At 53.9% G+C, this 19,997-nt stretch overlaps 1 protein-coding gene across 1 annotated transcript; it reads right to left on the reverse strand.

Moving 5' to 3' along the window:
* Positions 1-717: 717 nt before the first annotated feature.
* On the reverse strand, positions 718-14,052 carry PLA2G2C (phospholipase A2 group IIC). Its single transcript, XM_032594207.1, has 4 exons — positions 13,949-14,052; positions 11,779-11,923; positions 10,007-10,110; positions 718-2,164 (listed from the first exon to the last, which is right to left on the reverse strand). The coding sequence occupies exons 1-4, from the start codon at positions 13,998-14,000 to the stop codon at positions 1,998-2,000; spliced, it is 468 nt and encodes a 155-aa protein (XP_032450098.1). The 5' UTR covers positions 14,001-14,052; the 3' UTR covers positions 718-1,997.
* Positions 14,053-19,997: the final 5,945 nt, after the last annotated feature.

A 19,997-nucleotide genomic window follows, 5' to 3' on the forward strand; every position in this document is an offset into this window, starting at 1 on the left:
GAGGAAGGGAGGGATGAAGGGAGGAAGGAAGGAAGGAAGGAAGGAAGGAAGGAAGGGAGGAAGGGAGGGATGAAGGGAGGAAGGAAGGAAGGAAGGAAGGAAGGAAGGAAGGGAGGAAGGGAGGAGGGAGGAGGAAGGGAAGAAGGAAGGAAGGAAGGAAGGAAGGGAGGGAGGAGGGAGTGAGGAAGGGAGGAAGGAAAGGCAGACGAATTTACCACTGGACTCTGCCAGCTGAGCAAAGCAGAGTCCAGGAGCCATGGCTCCCAGACCCTCTGCTGACCACCTGCCCGTGGCTTCCCTTTCTGTCCTCACATCAGTGACAGCATCACCCAATCCAGAGTGTAAGCGTCTGAACTTGAACTTCTAAAAGCTGCTATGGCTCTCAAAGTTCTCCCCAGGATATTCAGACCTGATGTGGTTTGTTTTCTTTAAATCTCTGAATCGTTACTGCCCAGCACTGTGTCTGACACGTAGTGGGAGCTCAATAAACGTCTGTTGGATGACTGTGTGATTACAGCCCTTTGTGCGTTCGTCCTTATTATATTTGATCACAGCCTTTCTCCTCCCAGACCTACAAGGTGAGGGGCAGGGGCCACGTGCACAACGTTTTGTGGCCTCCCCGTGCAGCGCAGTGCGGAGAACTGGTCACAGTTCTCAGCGAGCCATGAACGAAGACCGGCGAGTACTAACTGTATAACAGACCACACCACAACTTAGTGACTTAAAACGGCAGCCTTTATGCAGCTCACACTTCTGCAATCGGCCACTTAGCCTGGGGTCAGCTGGGCGGTTGCCTTGGTTCCAGCTAGCTTCTCTCGTGGGTCATGGTCGGCAATGAGTGGGCGTGCCTGACCTTGGCTGGGTGCTTTTACATGTCTGAGGTCTGAGCTGAGACAGCTGGACTGACACTCTGGGCCCCGTCTGCCAGCGGATCAGCCCAAGGCTTGTTCTCAGCAGCGCCAGGTGTCCTGAGACCCGACCTGCTGAGGCCTGGGCTTCAGAACTGGCAGACCGACCATTCATTCGTACGTTCCACTACGTTCCGTCGACCAAAGTAATTCACGAGGTCAGCACAGAGTTTAGATTCAACCACTGGGAGGAGCAGACTCTACTTCCTGATGGGAAACGTTCCTTCACGAGAGGCGAGGGTACAGAGAGGCATCGCCTCCAGAGAGGACAGCTGTGCGGCCGATTTTGCAACCTACCACGCCACGTGGGCGTGACAAAGAACAGAATCCGCCCACGTCAGGCGACTTTGGTGTTCGTTAGCATCGGAGTCTGATATCTCCAGGGCCTCCTGAACTCGGATGGAAATTTCGGGTCCCTCTGACGCACTCTTCCGAGGCCATCTTTCCCCAACTTTTTGATGTCTTCCTGGCCCCGACATCCGCGTGGAGTGGATGTGGCTGTTCTCACGCTCTGTCTCTTAAGAGGTGAAAGTGGCCTTAATTTTTGCCACCGGAGGGATTTCAGAGAGCAGAACCCAAGCAAAGGAGAAAAAAGTCCAAAGCATGCTTCTCGGATCCTTGGCTGGATCCCTGTTTTGCAGGGTCCCTGCTCTGTCCCCGGCTGGACCTGGGTCATGCGCCCCATTCCCAAGTCCGCCCTGCATCCTGACTTTGGGGTGGGGGCGGAGGGGGAGTTTAGGGCAGATCCTGGGTCCTCTGCCCTCCTGGGAATTCCCAGATGGGGGTTGGGAACATCTCTCTACCCTGTCACCTTGCTGTATGTACTGCTTCTTAGCACTTACTACTATCAGAAAGCGTCATTTATTTGTGTACATGTGAACGGGCAGTCTCCCTCCCTCGCGTGCCAGGGTCTTATCTTTTCCATTGCTGGTCTGCAGCCCTCTGGTGTCGAGTGACGAAGGAGTACCCTAGGCCCTGTGCCGAATGGTGGCTGCAGCCACCATTGGAGCCTGTTGGGGACGGCATGAGAAGGCTTCCCGGGAGGGTGACTCCGGAACACATGCTGACCGGCCAGGGGCCTGTGGCTGCCTAGCACTGGAGTTTACGCCTCCCACAGTGGGGCCGGGTGGAGAACTGCTTGAAGGTTTTCTCGTAGGTGGGCAGGCTCTCTCTGAAGCAGTATGCAGACTGCTTGTCACACTCACATGCCCGCAGCCCACAGAGACAGCTGACGCCGGGACCGAGGGCACATGTACCTGCAGAGAGACAGAGGGCCACCAGGGGGGCTCCATTTGGTCCTAAGGTTGCGGAGAACAGGGGGCTTGCTACAAGGGGTCGGGGGTTGAAAACAGAAAGGGAAAAAACGGGGAGTCCTTTTCGTTCGTCCTTTCGCTGTGTCCCCAGTCACACCTGGACATGCCACGAGGACGGGAGGGAAGAGAAGCCTGGAAGGAAATGAGGAGGGCAGGGGGAGGGGGCTGCACGGAGGGGCGCCCTGAGTTAGCGCGCAGGCCAAGGGCACGGGACCCTCTCTCAGGACTCACCTATGTCCAGCTGCTTGCTGGCCATCTCGCTCGGACGCCTGAGGCATCTCCAACTTAAGACGTTCAAAAAGGAACACTTGAAGTAGCATTCCCCCCACCCACCAACCCGGCCTTCACCCACGCTCAAAGCTCGCAGACGGCACCACCTCCCACTCAAGCCAGAAAGCGAGCAGCAGCCTGGGCTCCCCCCACCCGCCTTCCAACTTTTCACATCCAGTCCACAGCCAGCGCCGCTGATTTCTCTGTTTAAAATACTTCGCTCTCCGCCCTCTTGTCTCCACCTTCTTGGCCGCTACCCTCCCCCCGTCCCTATCGCCACCAGCTCTTCCTCCCTAAACTGCAGCCTGGATCATGGCCACTCTCCTGCTTCAAGCCCCTGGGTTTCCTAGTATTTGGAGGAGGACGTCCAAATCCTCACCGGGGTCTCCAGGGCAGCCTTGCTATGATCCAGCCTCCCCAACTGGTCCGTTGCCGTGGCTTTTTGCTCTGCTCCAGGCACACTGGCCACTTTGTCACACACAGGCCTGGCTCGGTCTTGTCCTGGGACTCTGCTCTCACCATTCTCCTTGTCTAAAACACCTCTCACCAGGATCTCATCGTTTGGGATGAGATGCCCCCTCCTCAGACAGGCTCTCCCTGACCCCTGATCAGGAGCCCCCCCCCCCCCCCCCGCGCATCCCCGTTTATTGCCTTCATCGTGCTTTGCACAACCCGCACATCTCTTGAGTATTCACTTGCTTCCGTCTATCCCTCCTCAACGGAGTGTGAGCTCTGTGAGGCTGGGGCTTTGCGCATCTCGTCCGTCACAGTATGCCCAGCATGCGGAGCAAATGCTCCTTACGTCGTAGGTGCTCAACCGACAGTCCCTGATAAGCGAATGAAGCCCCTCCGGGCCTTTGGGATTGAGTGTCTGCCCTTTGGCCGAGCTACCACTAGATGGGGATCTTTTATTTAGTTACTGGAGCTGAAGTGTGTGTGTGTGTGTGTGTGTGTGTGTGTGTGCGCGCGCGTGTGAGTGTGTGTGTGTGTGTGTGTGGTTGTGGCTTCCCCTTTCTAGAGAACTGCACCCCAGTTCCCTGTTTACAGGGAGAGTGGTTTGGCTGCAGCATGCACGGAGTGCTCCCTATGAGCTTCTGGTGATGGCAGTGGTGCATCCCGGAAGAAGAGCCCTTTGAAGTTGGATCCAGTGCTGACTGTCCTCTGTTTGTTTGCCTTTCTCCCTCCAAAGTCCAACTCCTGCAGCAAGCTGTCCTCCCACGTCTCCCTGGAGACTTGATTTCTCAAGGCACGTCGACACCCACCCCACGCTTCAGCTGCGCCCTCCACTCACCCACTGGAAATGGGCCAGGAATGCTCGCGCCCCTGGCTCTGGGATCCCGCCGCTCCCACCCTCCCTGACACCTGGGTCACCTTTGCCCTCGTGTTCCCCCTTTCCATCTGTGAGCATCCTCCAGGATCCTCCAGGCCCCAGCTCTCCCGGGAGCCCCTCCCAAGCCACGCCCCATCCCCTCTAGGTCTCTCGCCTCGACTGCCTCGAGCATGCCCCTTGCTTCCTTCCTGGGTGGCCGCCACAGTCTGCAGGGGCCAAGGGTCCGCCACTTGGTCTCGTGGCTGGTGTTCTCAGGGTGCAGGGCCCTACCCCCTTCAGCCTGGCTCTCCTTCGGAAAGGGCCTGGCACCCTGTGCTGTCACTCACCCCGGCGCTGTCTTTCTGGAAGCCTGAAGTGAGACACCTTTCTCACTCTGCCTTGGCCTCCTGGTTATCTCTGTCTTCTGTTCCTCTCTTCTTCTTTACCGTCTCACTTCTCCACACCTCCTTTGTCTTTTCGCTCACTTTCCCGTCCCTTTCTCACTCTGTCCTGTCCTTGCCGATGCACGGAGTAGGACCCTCTCCTGACGCGCAGTGTGACCTCTGATGCTCTCCCGGGCCCCAGGCCTGCTGGAACTGATCCCGAGCAGGGGTCGACGGCATAGACTCTCATTCCTGGGGCATCCCACAGCCGTGGCAGGACCAGGCCTTTTAAGACCCGGAAGGAGAGGCAGCCCCAAGGCGAGAAATGCCCTGTTTGCAAGCCATCTTTTCAAAAGACAAACCCGAATCTGTTCCTGCATCTTCTAGTTTGCTAGCAGGGAAACTGAGGCATGAGAGAGGAACATGGCTTCAGGGCATTCTTTCTCATTCCATGACAGACTCCCATAAATAGGATGAAGCAGGACGCTCCACATCGCTGCCCTCCGTGAACTCAGCCTCCTGCCGAGGCCGCCACCTGCCTGCGTCCCAGGCCTCCTCCCTGCTCTCCAAATTCTCTCCCTGAGTCTCTGGTTCGATCTCAGGGCCTTCAATACCGATCACAGTGCCGATGACTCTTGGGTTCTCATCCCAGCCCAGTGTCTCGCCTGAGCTCAATACTCCAATGTGCTCGGGTCCACCCGACTTCCCTCACTGGTGGGTGTCTGATCCGCATCTTGAACTCCTTGCTGTGTTCTCACAGCTGTTTCTTCCCCATTTGCAGAAACTCAATAGACGACACTTTACCTGTGGCCGCCCTGGCCCAGAACCTTGGATTCAGTCTCTTTTTCCTTCCCACCCCACATCCAGCCCATCAGCAGGCCCTGACAATTTACCTCCGTGACACCCAGCATCTGGCGCTTCTCCCCTCCACTTTACCATCTGTGGTAGCTTCTCCCCGGTGCTCCTGAAACAGCTCACTGACACCGCCCCATCTTTCCTCCCTTGCTCCCCAACCACCCCGGACAGTGGTCAGAGTGACCTTTCTAGAGCAACATTAGAGCTATCATTTCCCGCTTCAAATGCTCTGGCAGCCTCCCCTGCCACTGGAGGAGGCGGTGAGCTCCTTCCCTGTCTGCCCCTCCCCCAAGCCCCACTAAGGAACCCGTTCCCCTGTGCGACACCAGCCCCGGCCACCCGCTGCCTCTGCTCCTGCCACACTAGCCAAAGGCCACCTGGAGTAGCCAGCCTTCCCTCCTTCTGTTGTCATCATTCTGTAGCCTGTCACCTTGTCATAGCACTAGTCAACACCCGAGTGTACTTTACTTCTGAATATTTTGTGAGCTGGATTCCTCCCAGAAGGCAGGCTCTTTCTGCCCAGGGAGTTTGTGTTTTCATCGCACGTCTTCAGCTCTGAACACGCAATGAACACTCCATCGCTATGTGCTACAGCTTGCCTGCCTGGACGCTCACGGTCTGTGGGTCAGAGAAAGGGTCCCCGTCCCAGGACCCGGGACGCCCGGTTCTCGGGCCAGACCCACCACCTGTGTGTGCTTTAGAATCTCAGGCAAGTTGCGTGTCCCCAAGCCTGTGTCCTCCGCTTTCAAATCAGGAAACAGATATTTATGTTAACTATCTCATGAGGTTTTCGTTCATTCACTCATCAAACTGACAGGTCCTGAGTTCTTAACATGTGCCTGGCTTTTGGCTAGGACCTGGGGGTACAGGTCTGAGCAAGCAGACCCCACATCACTTAGCTCCAAGGGCGTCCCTCTCTGTGGGTTCCAGTGAGGATGAGTGCCCCCCACGCCCCCACAGGACAGGCTTGTTCCTTGCTCTCCGGAACTCACATTTGGGTTGGCGGGAGAGGGGAAGCCTAAGTACACAAGGTAATTTCAGGTGGAGACCAATGCTAGGAGAGGAAAAGGGGTGATGTGTCAGGGATGGAAGTGTTGTGAGGGATCAATTCAGCAGTGCTGGAGAAAGATCTTTGCAAACTGCAAATTCCAGTGGTTCTCATGTTCACCTTCCCTCTTTGGCAGAGGGAGAAGGGCAGAGGCTCCGACATGCCTCCGGCTGGAACCTGGCTGGCCTCCCACGGCCCCTGCACAAGCCACACATGCATGTGTGGGTGGAGGAGGGGGCGTCTCCGAGGGCTAATCTTAAAGTCCCTTGCAAATGCCAAGTGCTTATGTAAGCCCAGTCAAAGGAGGGATAATGACCTCCCTGGTTGCCTGAGGGCAGCCTTTCCCACCTGGCAAATTGGCCCCAGGGCTTGGGTTCCAGGCCTTTCTCTGCACGGATCTTCCGGTGACATTTAAAGACACGGACAGGCCAAGTTGTTTTTCTCCTTTCCCCTTCCCTGCTCACCAACTACATCCCAGATCAGCCCTTGGTTGCTAGGCAACCCGGGACCAGGCTCTGGTACAGGATTTCAGAACTTGGAGGCTGGGGGGAGGGGAGGGGCGTTAACCCTTGCAAGGCAGCTCTTTGAACTGCAGAGTAACCAGAGTGGGGGGGAGAGCTTTTCTTCTCTAGGGAGTTAATGACGTTAGCGCAAGGGGATGCAGGTGCAGAGGAAATGCTTCAGAGCAATCTCCTAACAGTGATGAAGAAAATCCCAGTGCTTTTCCACCAAAGCGAAGGGGAAAAGAAAACTTTGATGCAAAAAGAAGTCTCAGCTTCTAAAAGGAAAGGCACTACCTAAGCACCTGCTATGGGCCAGCCCCTTCAGCGGGGTTACTTTAGCAACCTTAGGAAGGGCAGACTCTTGTCCCCATTTTACAGACGAGGAGACTGAGGCCCAGGGTGGTTGTGTAATTACCCAGCTAGAAGGAGTGCAGCTGGGGTTCAGACCCAGCTCTGCCAGACCCGAGGTATGTGCTCTCTCTGGGCCTCTTAGCAGGGTCCATAGCGCTAGAACAGAAAGATCTGGGGCGTTAGAGATGAGCCGAGACCATCTGCCTTTCTCTGCCCCCTCACGAGCATGCTGCCCACAGGACAACAAGACTTGCATCTGTGTGAGCCCTCCAACCAAGTGTGTCCCCCCCGCCACCCTCCTGGCAGCCCCATGCCGCTGGGGAGGGCAGTGTAAGGCAGGGACGCTGGTTCTGGGGGCAGACGGCCTAGGTCGGGATCGTGACTCTTCTTTTCCTGGCTGCGTGACCTCGGCCATCTCCGCTAACCTCTCTGAGCCTCAGGGTCCTTCCTGATAATCATGCCCACCCCAGGGGTGTATCACAGGGGTCCAAGGTGCGGTATGTAATGCACATGTCACAGATGCTCAGAGACCACAGCTGCTGCTATTATACCTATTTCATGGATAAAGAAACTGAGGCCCAGAAAACTCAGGCCAAGCAGTGTGTTCCTGAGCACTGGAAAGGCTCCAGACACATGCCTGTTAATGTTGCCTGTTACTTGGATCACACTCTTGCCCTCTCTGGGCCTTAGTCTCCCTGTCACTACCATAAGGTGTGGGTCTAGAGGGTCTCTAAGGGCGCTTTCAGCTCTGGAGCGTGCCAGGAGAGCAGGACCCGAGGCTGCCTTGCTCTGCGCCCGGCCCCCACACAGCGCTGGCCTTGGAGGGGCACCCAGCAGGCGCTCAAGCAATGCTGGGCAAGTAAGTGAATGTTCCTGTGTCTGGTTTGTGGGCTCAGCACGTATCAGCAGCAGACCCGGGATCAGAACCCAGATCCCTCAGCTCCCGGCCCCACTCTTGGGAGCAGGGGCTTGGCAAGGCGGGGTGGGGAGGACAGGGGGTCGACCTGGCACTCACCGGCTGGGTCAGCTGAGGCGGGGGATACTGATGTCCCCCCACCCCACCCCAGTGCTAACTCCCTAAGCGGGGCTCTGGACTGCGGGGGGCCCTGCTCAAGCTTCAGGAGCCGCTAACTGCCTGGCGGCATCTGTGGAAAGCACAGCCCAGACCCTAAACTTCCCAGCCCAGTGCCCAGTCCCTGCCCACACCGCCTACCGCTGCCCAGCATGTGCCAAGCAGATGTTCCTGTGTGCCACCTCGGGGGAGGGGGCTCCGGGCTCTCCCCCAGGTCACTCTTCTCCGTCTCCTGGGCTCCCAGGCTGTGGCTCTGGCCTCACGGGGGAGGGGGAAGAGAGGTGCTAAAGAAGATGCTCAAAAAAAAAAAAGAACGCAGCAGCAGCAGGTGCAAAGGGCTGAGGCTTCTTCCAGGGCTGCGACCACAGCGCGCACAGGCTGCATCTGCTGAAAATCCACTTCCCTCCTCAGGGCATCTTTTCCCTTCTTTCCTGGCATTTGCACTTTATGGGGGCATCAGAAGACAGAGCTCCTCAAATGTATTTCCTCTAAAAGGGAGAACTTTTCAACCACTTTAAGATAACACTTGACAGGACAGATATTATGATCAAGACGAAAAGAGATGAGAAGGAACCATATGAAAGCAGGACCATGTGCCAGGCTGAGAAGAGTCAGGGGCACCTTTTCTGTGTGTGCCCCCCTACAGCCAATGGCCAGGCTTGTCCCGCCCCCAATCCCACCAAGTGGGGCCCAGAGGGGTGGGGAGAGGTGGTCAGAAACTCTGTCCCTCCCTCTGAGGGCATCGTGAGCCAAAGCAAACAACACTTCCGGGGCAATCTCCTCCAGCCCCCTCTCCTTGCCCCTCCACTAGGTCCTGATCCTGTCCTATCTCCTGTACGTGGCCTTGGGGACCTCCCAGAAGAGACACTGCTTTAGGTGTGAGCACAGTCATGGCCAGAGAGCTCCAACACAGAAGTCTCCTTGAGCTCATGCTGGAAAGAGGGTTCTCCCCATCAACAGTGTGTCTGGGGCCAGAGGCTGTGAAGGCTGAGAAACAGACCAGGCTGTATCTGGCCTCAGATGGCAGGGATCTGAGCCACCAGCAGCCTCCCATGGCTCAGGTCTCACCACTGGACCAGGGAGACCGTGTAGCTGTATTGCTTGATCAATCTGGGTGTGTCCTGAGCTGGGGCCCTGGGTGGGGGGGGGTGCTGGGGAGCCCTAGGGTCTAGGCGCTGAGCACCCTCTCTAAGGCGGAGATGAAGGGAAGGGAGGTGGTGGTTCCCCGACCTCGGGAGGAGACAGGTGGACTCCAACACATTCACAGCTAAGCACGAATACACACGGGGAGGAAAGCGGTTCATGCAACTCCACAAGGCGGGGTAGGAGGCCAGTCGCCCTAAGGGGCACTCAAACCACTGGTTCCACCGGAATGAACGGCATTGGCAAGAAGGCTACAGCCCAGTGACTTCAAATGGGCTTGCTCTTCAAACTTGCCCTACACAAACCCCACACCCCGGTAGCCCCAGAACATGCCCCGGGATATTAGGGGCCACGCCCCACGTGCGGGACACTCGGTACTTGCCCACCCTTGTCCTTTGCTCTCCTCCCTGAATGGCCTCAACGACATGTGAGTTCTCTTCCCCGTCCCCCTCCTATTTACTTTTGTGTCCCCCATGGCACCTACTAGCGCTTGGCGTGGAGTCGCCCTTAACAAATATTTGTTCAACTGAAAGACAGCCGAGCTGCTTTGTTAACACATGACAGACATAAGGAGGAATGTTCTCAACAGCAACGGTTGCCAGGCGAAGCTGCAAGATTCCACGTCGTCTCAAGTCAGCCATTATTTATTGAGCAGGTACTATACCCCAGGCACCATGCTCCATGCTCCCAGAGGGCGCTGGATGGGAGAGACCGGAGACCAAGCAAAGACTCCCGAGAAGCTTTGACTCCTAGAATGGTCACTTTCCGTCTCAAAGCACTCTTCTGCCAGGAGGCAGACATTAGGAAAGGCCCAGGTTCAAAGCCATTTCCCTACAGAGAGGGCTACTCACAGGCCACAGACCCATTGGCGATGTGGAACTGGTAGCTGTTCATCACAGGCTGGCAGCCGAATTGCTTTAGCTTCTCATAGCAGCAGTCATGTGCCAGGCAGCATCTGGGGGCCAGAGCAGAGGAGAGGTGAGGGGCTTCCCTGGCGTGTGGGCCCTGGGGAATCAGCGGGAAGACCATAGGTGGAAACCGGAAAGGACTCCCCCGCCTCCTCCCCTGCGTGAGAAGGCATTGAAGGGTAAGGAGGTAAGTTCCTGAAAATATTGAAACTACAAAAATAACCACTAACATCTAGTGAGCTCTTTCTGGCACCTTCTGCTATCCCATTAGCTCCTCAGCGTAACCCTGTGAAGGGTGATCATTGTCCCCATTTCATAGAGGAGGTGGCAGAATTCCAAGAGGGGAATTTCCCAAAACTGTACAGCTGGCAAATGATAGACATGGGGCTCAAATCTAGGTCCGTGTGGCTCAGTCATTCATGTAATGACTTTTTCCTGAGCATCTACCACGTGCCAAGCACTGTGACAGTCCCTGAGGAGACAGGTGTGAGCAAAAACACCCATAACTCTTTAGTCCTTGTTCTCACCGTGCTGAGAGCGGCCGGGGACAGGGAGGGAGAAGATCCACAAAGAGAAAACAGCTTGGAATGCCTCAACCAGAGCATGAGGGGCAGGAAAGCAGAGACCGGGGACTGGATTCTAAGACACAGAAAAGAAGATGCTCTGGGCCAGACGCTTCGGTCCTTCCTCCCGCCATCCCCACCTGCAAGTGGGCTCTCTGCTGTTTGTCGTCGTCGTCTAACGGTGGTAAAATTCTCGCCAGCCTTTGGTCTCGGAAGGGGAGGCACAGAGCGTCAAAGAGCCGGGACTTTGAACCAGGCAAGTTCTTGTTCAAATCCTGACCTAGCCACTCAGGGGCTGCTGTGTCTTCGGCTTTGCCACGTTGGTTTAGTGGGTGCTCACAGTCGCCATCTGTAGGATACGGACAGTCACACTGCCTTGGCCACTGGATGCAAGGCTTAAAGGTAGGCCCTGTGTGCAAATCACCAATCCCACTGCTCGGCCCATGATGGGTACTTCATCGGTGTCAGTGCCCCCGCAGGGCTCTGGGGTACCTCCAGCTGGACTATTCCATGCCTGGCCCGGAAGACTCAAGCTCCAGGAGTGACATTTGAGGCCCCGCTGCAGGGACGTATTTATCCACATGGGGTTGAAAGCAGCAAGAAACACCTCACTTCTTATTTCTCCAGACACACGACGTGCAAACTATCCTGGTTCCTGTCTCCCCGTACCCTCTCCAGGTCACCCCAACCTCCGCTTTTTCTTGGGGCTCGCGCTCCCCACCCCCACGCCAAGGAGTAGGCCTGGCAGCCACGTTGGGCCATGTGGCCTCGCCCAGATGGACAACTTTTGCAAACTGGGCCACTGGGATTCTCTCTCCCCGAATGTGGAATTAGGCCCGGGAGACAGCAGGGCAGTCTTGCTGTGCTCTAAGCCTAAAAAACTGGGTTGCTGAGACAAGACCATGTTTGCTGTGACGTCTGAGAACTGAAAACGTTTCTGGAGCTCTGGGCAGGACTGACTAGATAATTTTCGAGGTCTGGTGCAAAACGGGAATCCAGGGCACGTTGTTCAGACACGAGGATTTCAAGATGGCGGCTACAGGACAGCCAACCATCCATGGGCTTCTGTTACTTGCAACACAAGCGTCCTAACCTCCTGCCTCCCTTCGGGCACCGGTTTCAGTGCAAATCCAATGAGCGCTTTGGACTCACCTGTCAGTGTCATCCACGGGGGTCCCTTTGCCCCCAAGGCCACAGTAGCAGCCATATCCGTAATATGAGAAGAAGGCGCTCCGCCCTGTGATGTACTTGACCATCCTCTGAAACTGCCAGAAGCTGCTGTGGGCAGGGGCCATCACTGGAGGGCAGGAAGTAAGAAAGAAGGCGGGGTGCAGTGAGAACAATACCAGCAACTAGAGGGCTTGCAGCCGGGACCTCAGGAGACCCCCAAACATGCTGCCTGAGCATGGCTGGGATCACCAGCCCCTGTCGTGGGGAAGACAATCTGGCTGGAACACTGTGTCCCATGGCCAGTTTCTTGCTGGTCCGGGATGAGAACCCAGCTTCCACGATGTTCAGGACAATACTGTCAACTAGGTCTTCCCCCCACCCCCCACCCCCAGTGGAAAAAAAACCAAACAAACCCCAAATCCACTATCTAAGGCAGAAACACCCTTAGGTCTAATGCAACATTAACGGGAAAAGTTCAAAGCTAGAGATGCCAGTTTCTCCAAATATCATCAGGCATTTACAATCTCGCAGGAGAAACAAAATACTTGAGAGGCAGAAAAGATGCCCTCAGTCTATTTTTTTTTTAATGGCAAATACACATGGACCCAGCAATTTTTTACTTCTACAGAATGTTTACAAAAGTGGGGAAAGAATATATATATTCTGGGGGATGTTTGCTGCAGCGCGTCCCCTGTGGTATGAAAAAAATTGAACACCACCTACATATCCACTGACGGGGGAGATGTCTTGAAAACATCTACTTTTAAAAGCAATATCTCCGGGCAGTGAGATTGAGGAAGTAGGCGGAGAAAAAGATAGGCACTGTTTATATACTTTTATGCTGTCTTTTTTTTTTTATAATGAGCATGTATTACTTTTGTATTAAAATGTTCAAAATGTGTGTGTGGAAAAGCCTAGAAGGTTGTATATCAAACTCTTAAGAGTGGTTAGTTACATCTGGGTGTAGGAGAAGGACTGGAGTCTGGGAGGGATGCGATGTGGCTTTTTAAAAAAATGTTTATTTACTTTTGAGAGGGAGGGAGGGGCGGGGGGGTGGACAGAGGATCCGAAGCGAGTTCTGAACTGACAGCAGTGAGCCGGATGCGGGGCTCGAACTTGAGAACCGTGAGATCATGACCTGAGCCAAAGCTGGACACTTAACTAACTGAGCCGCCTAGGCGCCCCAAGAAGTGGCTTCATCTTGGTATTCTATATAGACTCACTCATTTTACTTCTTAATTACCTGCATATATTAATTTTGCCATACAATAACATAAAAACATGAACTTGAAGAAAACGGAGATGGAGACACAGGGTTTTGGGAAGCGTTCACAGGAGACTTCCTGTGGTTTTGTTGTCCCAAAGCAGAAGCACTGCGGAGGGGGTAGGAAGCTCCTGCGGTCAGGGGTGCCTCAGGCGCTGATGGGGTGGGGGACACCAAGGAGGGAACTGGTTCTCCCTGCGTGAGCCCCCCCACCCCCCACCATGGTCTTGAAAACTGCAAATTCTACCACTGACTGAGGGAAAAATGGGAACTCCATTTTTGACATCTTTCGACTTAGGGACCCGAAAGCTACACTGTTGAAGCAGCGAAACGGATTCGGAGACATCTCTACTAATCAAACTAACCAGAGCAGAGTCAAAGAATTTTCCAACAACTGTTTCCAACACTGTTTCCTGTGAAGCTCTTTTTCACTTTGCGGAGTGGTGTTATCTGATCTCCTGGTAGCAATGACCTATAATCACCCATGATTCCATAAGTCACCACAAGAGAGCCTTTCTGATGAGAACTAATTGTCCCTAAACTAGCTAGATTCAGGTCTGCGGGCAACTGGCATCCAAAGGAAAATAAAAAAGGGTCCCGGAGGGGGCGTGTGGTAAAACAGTAGTCAAAGGCCCTTTTTCTAGCAAATAGTTAGCAACCTTTGATTTTCTAGAAGTTTTGTGAGGTCCTAAGGCTGGGACCACCCCCTTTTGTAGAAGAAACAGAAGCAGAAGGAGTTTGGTGGGAACCTATTCCACTCCTGAGTCTCTTTTGAATGACACCTCATTTCCCCTCACCCGATGCCACCTCAAGAGGGGCCACCCCAAGACACAGACACCAGACACTGAGGACAGCACCCCGGAGCTCTCCCAGCTCCTTACTACTCACAGCAGGAGGCAAAGACCATGAGAACCCCAATGGCCTTCATTCCCGAGGACATCTGGGGGGTCGGAGGCACCACAGTCACACCTTCCTCTGCTCACGAGGAGTCTGCCAGATGAACTCCTGAACGTGACCAAGAAGAGGGGAGGCCATGTGGGTGTGAAACCCCAATCACAGCGCAGGGCTCAGAGCAAAGGGATTTTTTTTTTTTTTTTGGCAACCTTATCTCCTCCCCCCCCCCCCCCGCCGCCACTCTTCTCTTTTTGATTTTGAGAAGTCAGCATTTCCTCTGTTCCCAAGTTTAAAGTCATATTTAGGGTCCATGATGGAAATCCAGTGCCAGGAAGTCTAGCCCCATTTGCCCCCTTCTCCCCAGCCCGTGTCTGCCTCCTTGAGACTCAGGGATCTTATTCGTGAACTTAGCCCCTCGGAACCTCGGCTGCCCCTCCTACAGAGTGAGGGTCAGGTACCTATCAGTAATTTGAAACATTTATTAAGAAGTTACTAAATGCCAGCTGCTGTTTTCTATAAGGTCTTCATGGTGTTTCATTATTTGATCCCCACAACTTGAGAGTCTCTGTGATTGTTGCAGAGATGGAGAAACAGAGTCAGAACAGTTTCCTCGAGCCCAGACAGCCCCCAGTGTCACAGACTTGCGGGGCCCTACACACACAAAGCAAATAAACCCACTTAGTGCAGTCAAACGCCAGGATGGCGAAACACACCCCTCTTGTTACTATGAGCAACGGTGAGGGTGCCTATCTGTGGCCCGTTTCCCACAGGACAACAGAGGAGGACGTGGGCTCAGGGTCCCCCGTCATTCCGTGGAGCCCCCACTGCTCAGTCGACAGCTCTCTTTAAATACCCATGGTCTTGCTCATTAGAAATCAGGCTAAATCTGATACTTGGAGGATGAACAATAGCTCCGTTGAGCCCAGAGAATTTGGCAGGTACAGGGCTTTGGCTAGATTTACTCTTAGTGACCAAGTTTCCCAGGAAAACTTCAAAGTGAGCATCCTCCTGCCGAGCCCTGGCGGGGGAGGGGTCATCAGGCGCCTTTGCTACTTTTGACCCTCTTTGGCAAGATTCTGGTGGATGCTGGAAGGCCTGGCCCTGACCAGACCTGGTCCCAGCCGGCCTCTGTTTCAAGTGCTGCATGGATGTTTTTAAATTAGGTTCCATCTCTACAGTCTGGCTCCCTTTCCTCTTCTGAGTCTGCAAAAATAACCGTGCGAGGGTTTAGTCCATGAAGAAGCACGCACGTCTTTTACACGAGCAGGTGATGATGCTTTGGAGAGACAAAGAAAGAGACCTGGATGCATTACCGACAGTGAAATCAGTGTCTGTGTGTCAACTCCTCCTTCCCTCCAATCTTGCCCTGTTCACTTCCCGACACGTGTCTTTCTTGGGAGCCTCCTGGGAATGCACTTCTCTGTTGCAGATCTGTGTCCAGGGACGCCAGTCTAAGCCCATGGAGAGTGAGAAGCAGTGAACCCACCTCCAAAAGGAGGTGTTTGAGGGGGCCTTGAACTTCCTTAAATTTTCATTCTGCTCCTATTTGCTCCTCATACAACCCTACCAGAAAGAGCCTCTCGCTTTCTCACTTGGTAGCTGTGGAGAGCAAGCGCTCAGAGACAAGTGACACACAGCTGCCAAGTGGCAGGACCAGGACTTCACCTCTGGTCCCAACCTCCGAATCCAGGCTCGCGGCCTAGAGCTCTCGCCCGTGTGGCATTTTGAGGGTTACAGAGCATTTTCACAGACACCTGCCTTCACGGCCGTGACTTGGGCAAGACGGCCATGGTTCTCTCCTTTGGACTGATTATTTGCAGGTGCTTTGGATTGTGCCGAACTAAAACCAAGAGCACAGGGCCGGAGGCCTAGGGACTGGATGAAGGGTGAGAACACAGGAGGGGGCCCATCAGGGACTCCAGTGCCAGCCTCTAGGACAGCAGCTGGCAAGCTGGTGGGTCTCTGTGAGCTATCAACTCGTCTTACGTAGACAATGATGAAACATGGCTCGGCTTTTTTCCCCCATGGAGACAATAAGGAGTAAGGAACCTGCACATTGCATAAGTCAAAGATCATTCCATTTTGCTCCCCTCTTTGTCCCTTGTGCCTGACTGGCCCGCACAGGCCCCAGTGCACACTAGTACTGATGGTGAGGATGGTAACATTTGTGTCACACTTATTCTCCCCCATGCGTGGCTTCTGAGCACTTCATGTCTATTTACCCATTAAGTCCTCATGTCCCCCGGCTGGAGAAGTGTTGCCATGACCCTCCTTGTGCGGATAAGGAAACCAGGCACGGAGAGATGGGAAGTAAACAAGCATTTAAGGAATGAATGGATGAATGAATGAATGATCAGAGTCTGATCATGCTTCGAGTTACAGACACGGAAGCAAAACTACAACCTGCTGAGGGCCAGCGCAGGGCTAAAGCATGGGTTGTGGACTATCTCCTAAAATCCTCTTTCAGCACTCCCGATGAGGCTTAGAAGATCAACCCCAGTTTATCCACCAGGGAATAGAGCCCGGCGGAGGTATCGGCCCCGCAAATTGAGAGAGCCGGGACTCACCCCAGGTGTGTCCACTCCAAAGGCAGCGTCCCTAACACTTAGCTGTTCTCCTGTTTCCCTGTGGGTCCTCGAGCTAAGGGCTGTACGTACCCAAAACACAGAGGAGAAAACAAAACTAAAACGACCCGAGTGTCCAAGCAGCTGCCACAAACGATCTTATTTTAGACACCATTCCAGCAAAAGGTGTCAGCTTCTTTTTTCTCGGACCCAGCAGTTGAATGGGAAGGGAGTTACAGCGGCGGCCGTTACCGGGAAGGCAAGGGAGAGTAGAGGAATGATCACAACGATAAATGACCAGGCCTACAAACCCAGGGCCATTGAGTGTAGGGACAGACGGCTCTAGCCGCATCAACACTAGTGCACCTGAAGTAGTTATTGGCTTCTGGTCGCCAAGAAAAGGCTGCATCGTGGAAGGGACCGTGGAGGTGCAGAGCAAAGAACTTGAGATTCTAGGTCGGAGAAGGGGGTCGGAGCAAGCCTCCACCACTCCCTAGCAGAGCCCTTTAAGCTCCTGGAACCTTAGCTTCATTATCTGTGAGGTGGAGACAATGGCCTTGGCCTCCCGCGGACCGCCAGCAAGCTTCAACAAGCTCCTGAAGTTGAAAGCCCTTGGTCAACAGTAGCCAAGGTGAGTTACCGTGTTTGATATTTTCTGCTCAAGAAGACTGGGGAGTAGGCGCATTTATGGATGTTTTCCAATAATATGCGGCACTTCCAGAGGTAAATTTCATTACCTGGAAACTTCCCTCTTGCAGGTCCCCCTGGGAAGATGGTGCATCAGGAGGCAAGCTCTCTCCACCAGAGCATGCGCTCAGTCCTCCTTCGGCTTAAAGATTATCCACAGTCTCAATCAACACATCTGATGAGGTTGAGGGCAGAATAGGACACTGGGTATAGACTCCAGAATCTAGAAGTTGCTAGTTCAAAAAGAGGCCAAGTGCTCTTTGGGGACAAGCTGCTGAGAAACTGAAGCTCCTGGCTTCAGCCCAGCCCCTGGGGCAGGTCATTTAGACTTCAAACCACATATCCCTGGGGAACACCAAATGGCAGCTAGCTGGGTCTCTCAGTGGAAAAGCCACTGTGGAATCAGCATTGCCTCTTCATTAATTTTATTCTCATTTGCTGAGCGCCTACCATGAAGCAGGCACTGTGTGGGCAAAGCAGGGGACTCAGACCCAGGCAAGTTCCTCCCCTCAAGGAGCTCATAACCTACGGAAGGAGAGGCACCCTGTAGGATGAAACCAACATGATAATGAGCGTTAACCCTCACCAAGCACTCACAACGTGCCCAGCACTGTGCTAAGACTTTTACATGTATTATCTGATTTCACCCCCACCACAATCCCATTCTTATGCCCTACATTCTGTAGAGGTAGAAACCGAGGTCCAGAGCAGTGTAACCAGCTACCCAAGGGGTGGAGCAGGGATTCAAACTCAAGCCTTGACTCCGGGGGCCATGCCTGCAACCTCACGACCAGCACAATAGGTGGGTACAGGCGGGAATGCCAGGGTGGGGGTGGGGCACAGGGTGGGCTTTGGAATCAGGTGGTTTAGGGTTTGGAAAGTGCTCTGCCACTCATTAACTTGAAGGATCCTGAGGGTCAGTTTTCTATGGCACAGGAGGCCAATGATGCCTTTCTGGACGAGAGCTCTGAAAGAGGAGCTTGCCTGGGGAGGGTGCATGGTGCCATCTTGGGCATGTTCCACTGGACCAGAAGGGATCAGCAAAAGCCCATGAGGTTTGGGGGTGGGGAGGAGGTGGTCAGGAAAGGCCTTCATGGAAGAGGTGACTTTTAACATTGAAGGATGGATAAATTTGGATTAACTTCAAGGAAGGAAGCAGGATGGGGCAGGCATGACCCTAGAGAGAAAAGGCTAAAGGTCCATTTGGGGAACAAGCTGGGGAGAAAGGAAACCGTGGCTGGGAAGGAGGATGAGTCCACATTTAATTTTTCAGGGCAGAGACCTCTGGCCACGTTTACTGAGAATCCATTCGTGTGCCAGAGACCAGACATTATAGGGTTTGTCCTTTGAAGACACGCTCTTTAAAGAAAGAGAGGACACAGAAGTAGCCAAGCCAGCAATCTCTTTAAAGAGCTGGAAGGCACAGCAATTGGCTGGTTGGTTTCCTTTCCTTCCCTTCAGCCTCCCCTGGCACCGTGCATTACATGGCCCCAGGGAGCAAAGGGCACATACCACTAAATACTAAGCAGCCCCTGGACATAGGCAACATTTTACTGGATACTGGGACACACACACACACACACACACACACACACACAAATACACATAGGGGGTGAGAAGCCAATCTGACTTTCCAAAAGATTGCATAATTCTTAGGTGATATTAAAATAGCTGATGAAGGATCTACTTTAATCTTTTTTGGGTGGGCGTTGAAGGCCTTAAGAGCATTGCTTAGATATTTCTGACAGAATCATTTACAAGAACTAAGCCACCAGCCGGGAGCTTCAAAGCCAACAGCTCGTAAAACCACCACCTCCTGCACCTTCTTGGGGCCTCAGACACCACCCTGGCTGTGGGGGGTGGGGGGAGGGGGTGACCCTAGCAGGAGGCCTGCCCACCAGCAGCTCCCACAGATCAGGTGCTGCTTTTCTGAGAAGGGAAGAGACATCACTGCTGAAATGATTCCCCCACCCCCACCCCCCACTTCCCAGATGATCCACCGCCCCCCCTCTCCAGGCCCAAAGAACCTCCTGTCTGCGACAATCATTTGGCACATAATCATGTCCAGCCTGTACCCACTCTTCCATTCTTGGCTCAAATTGTATTGAAAATAATCTTATTTGTAACTTTGGGTGTGTGACATGCCCCCCTGCCCCCCTCCACCACCACCAAATTGTGAATATCTTGTAGGAGGGTCAGAGTTGTACCCTATTGCAATCCTGTGTCCATGCGTCCAGGATGGACAAGATAGTACATATTTGGCCACAATGCCAGGTAATAAGTCCTAATTCTTTCCTCCGGTAATCTGGTTCTTAGATGTCAATTAACATTATCTGCCAACAACAGAGTCACTAAGTTATTCATCTGTATGTTCCAAGAGTCTAGTGCTGTGCCTGGCAGGCAGGCAATAGACCAGTAAAGACCTTTTCTAAAGCTATCTTAAGTCCATTTTGGAAGCAAGTCTTCATCTGACAAGTTGGGGTCTGAAGGGTAAGTGGGCATTAGGGAAAAAGAGGGAGGAGGCGAAGTTCGGGGAGGGTGGGGAAGAATCTTCCAGACCTAGGGGACAGCGGGAGCAAAGGCCTGGAGTGAGGGGAGGGTGTGTATGTGTGTGGCCCTGTGGCAGGGAATGGGCTTCAGGGTCGTCTGCAGGAGCTGGAGGTCTTGGACAGAGTCAGAGGACGGGTCTCCTCCCATTGGAGAAGGAGGGAGGAAGGAAAGCAGGCAAGTGTGTAATCTGATGTCAGAGCACCAAGAAGGCTTCCATAGGATGGCTTCTACTTTGTCTCTGA

The sequence above is a fragment of the Lynx canadensis genome, chromosome C1, assembly GCF_007474595.2.
Source record: "Lynx canadensis isolate LIC74 chromosome C1, mLynCan4.pri.v2, whole genome shotgun sequence".
NCBI classification, from domain to species: Eukaryota; Metazoa; Chordata; class Mammalia; order Carnivora; family Felidae; genus Lynx; species Lynx canadensis.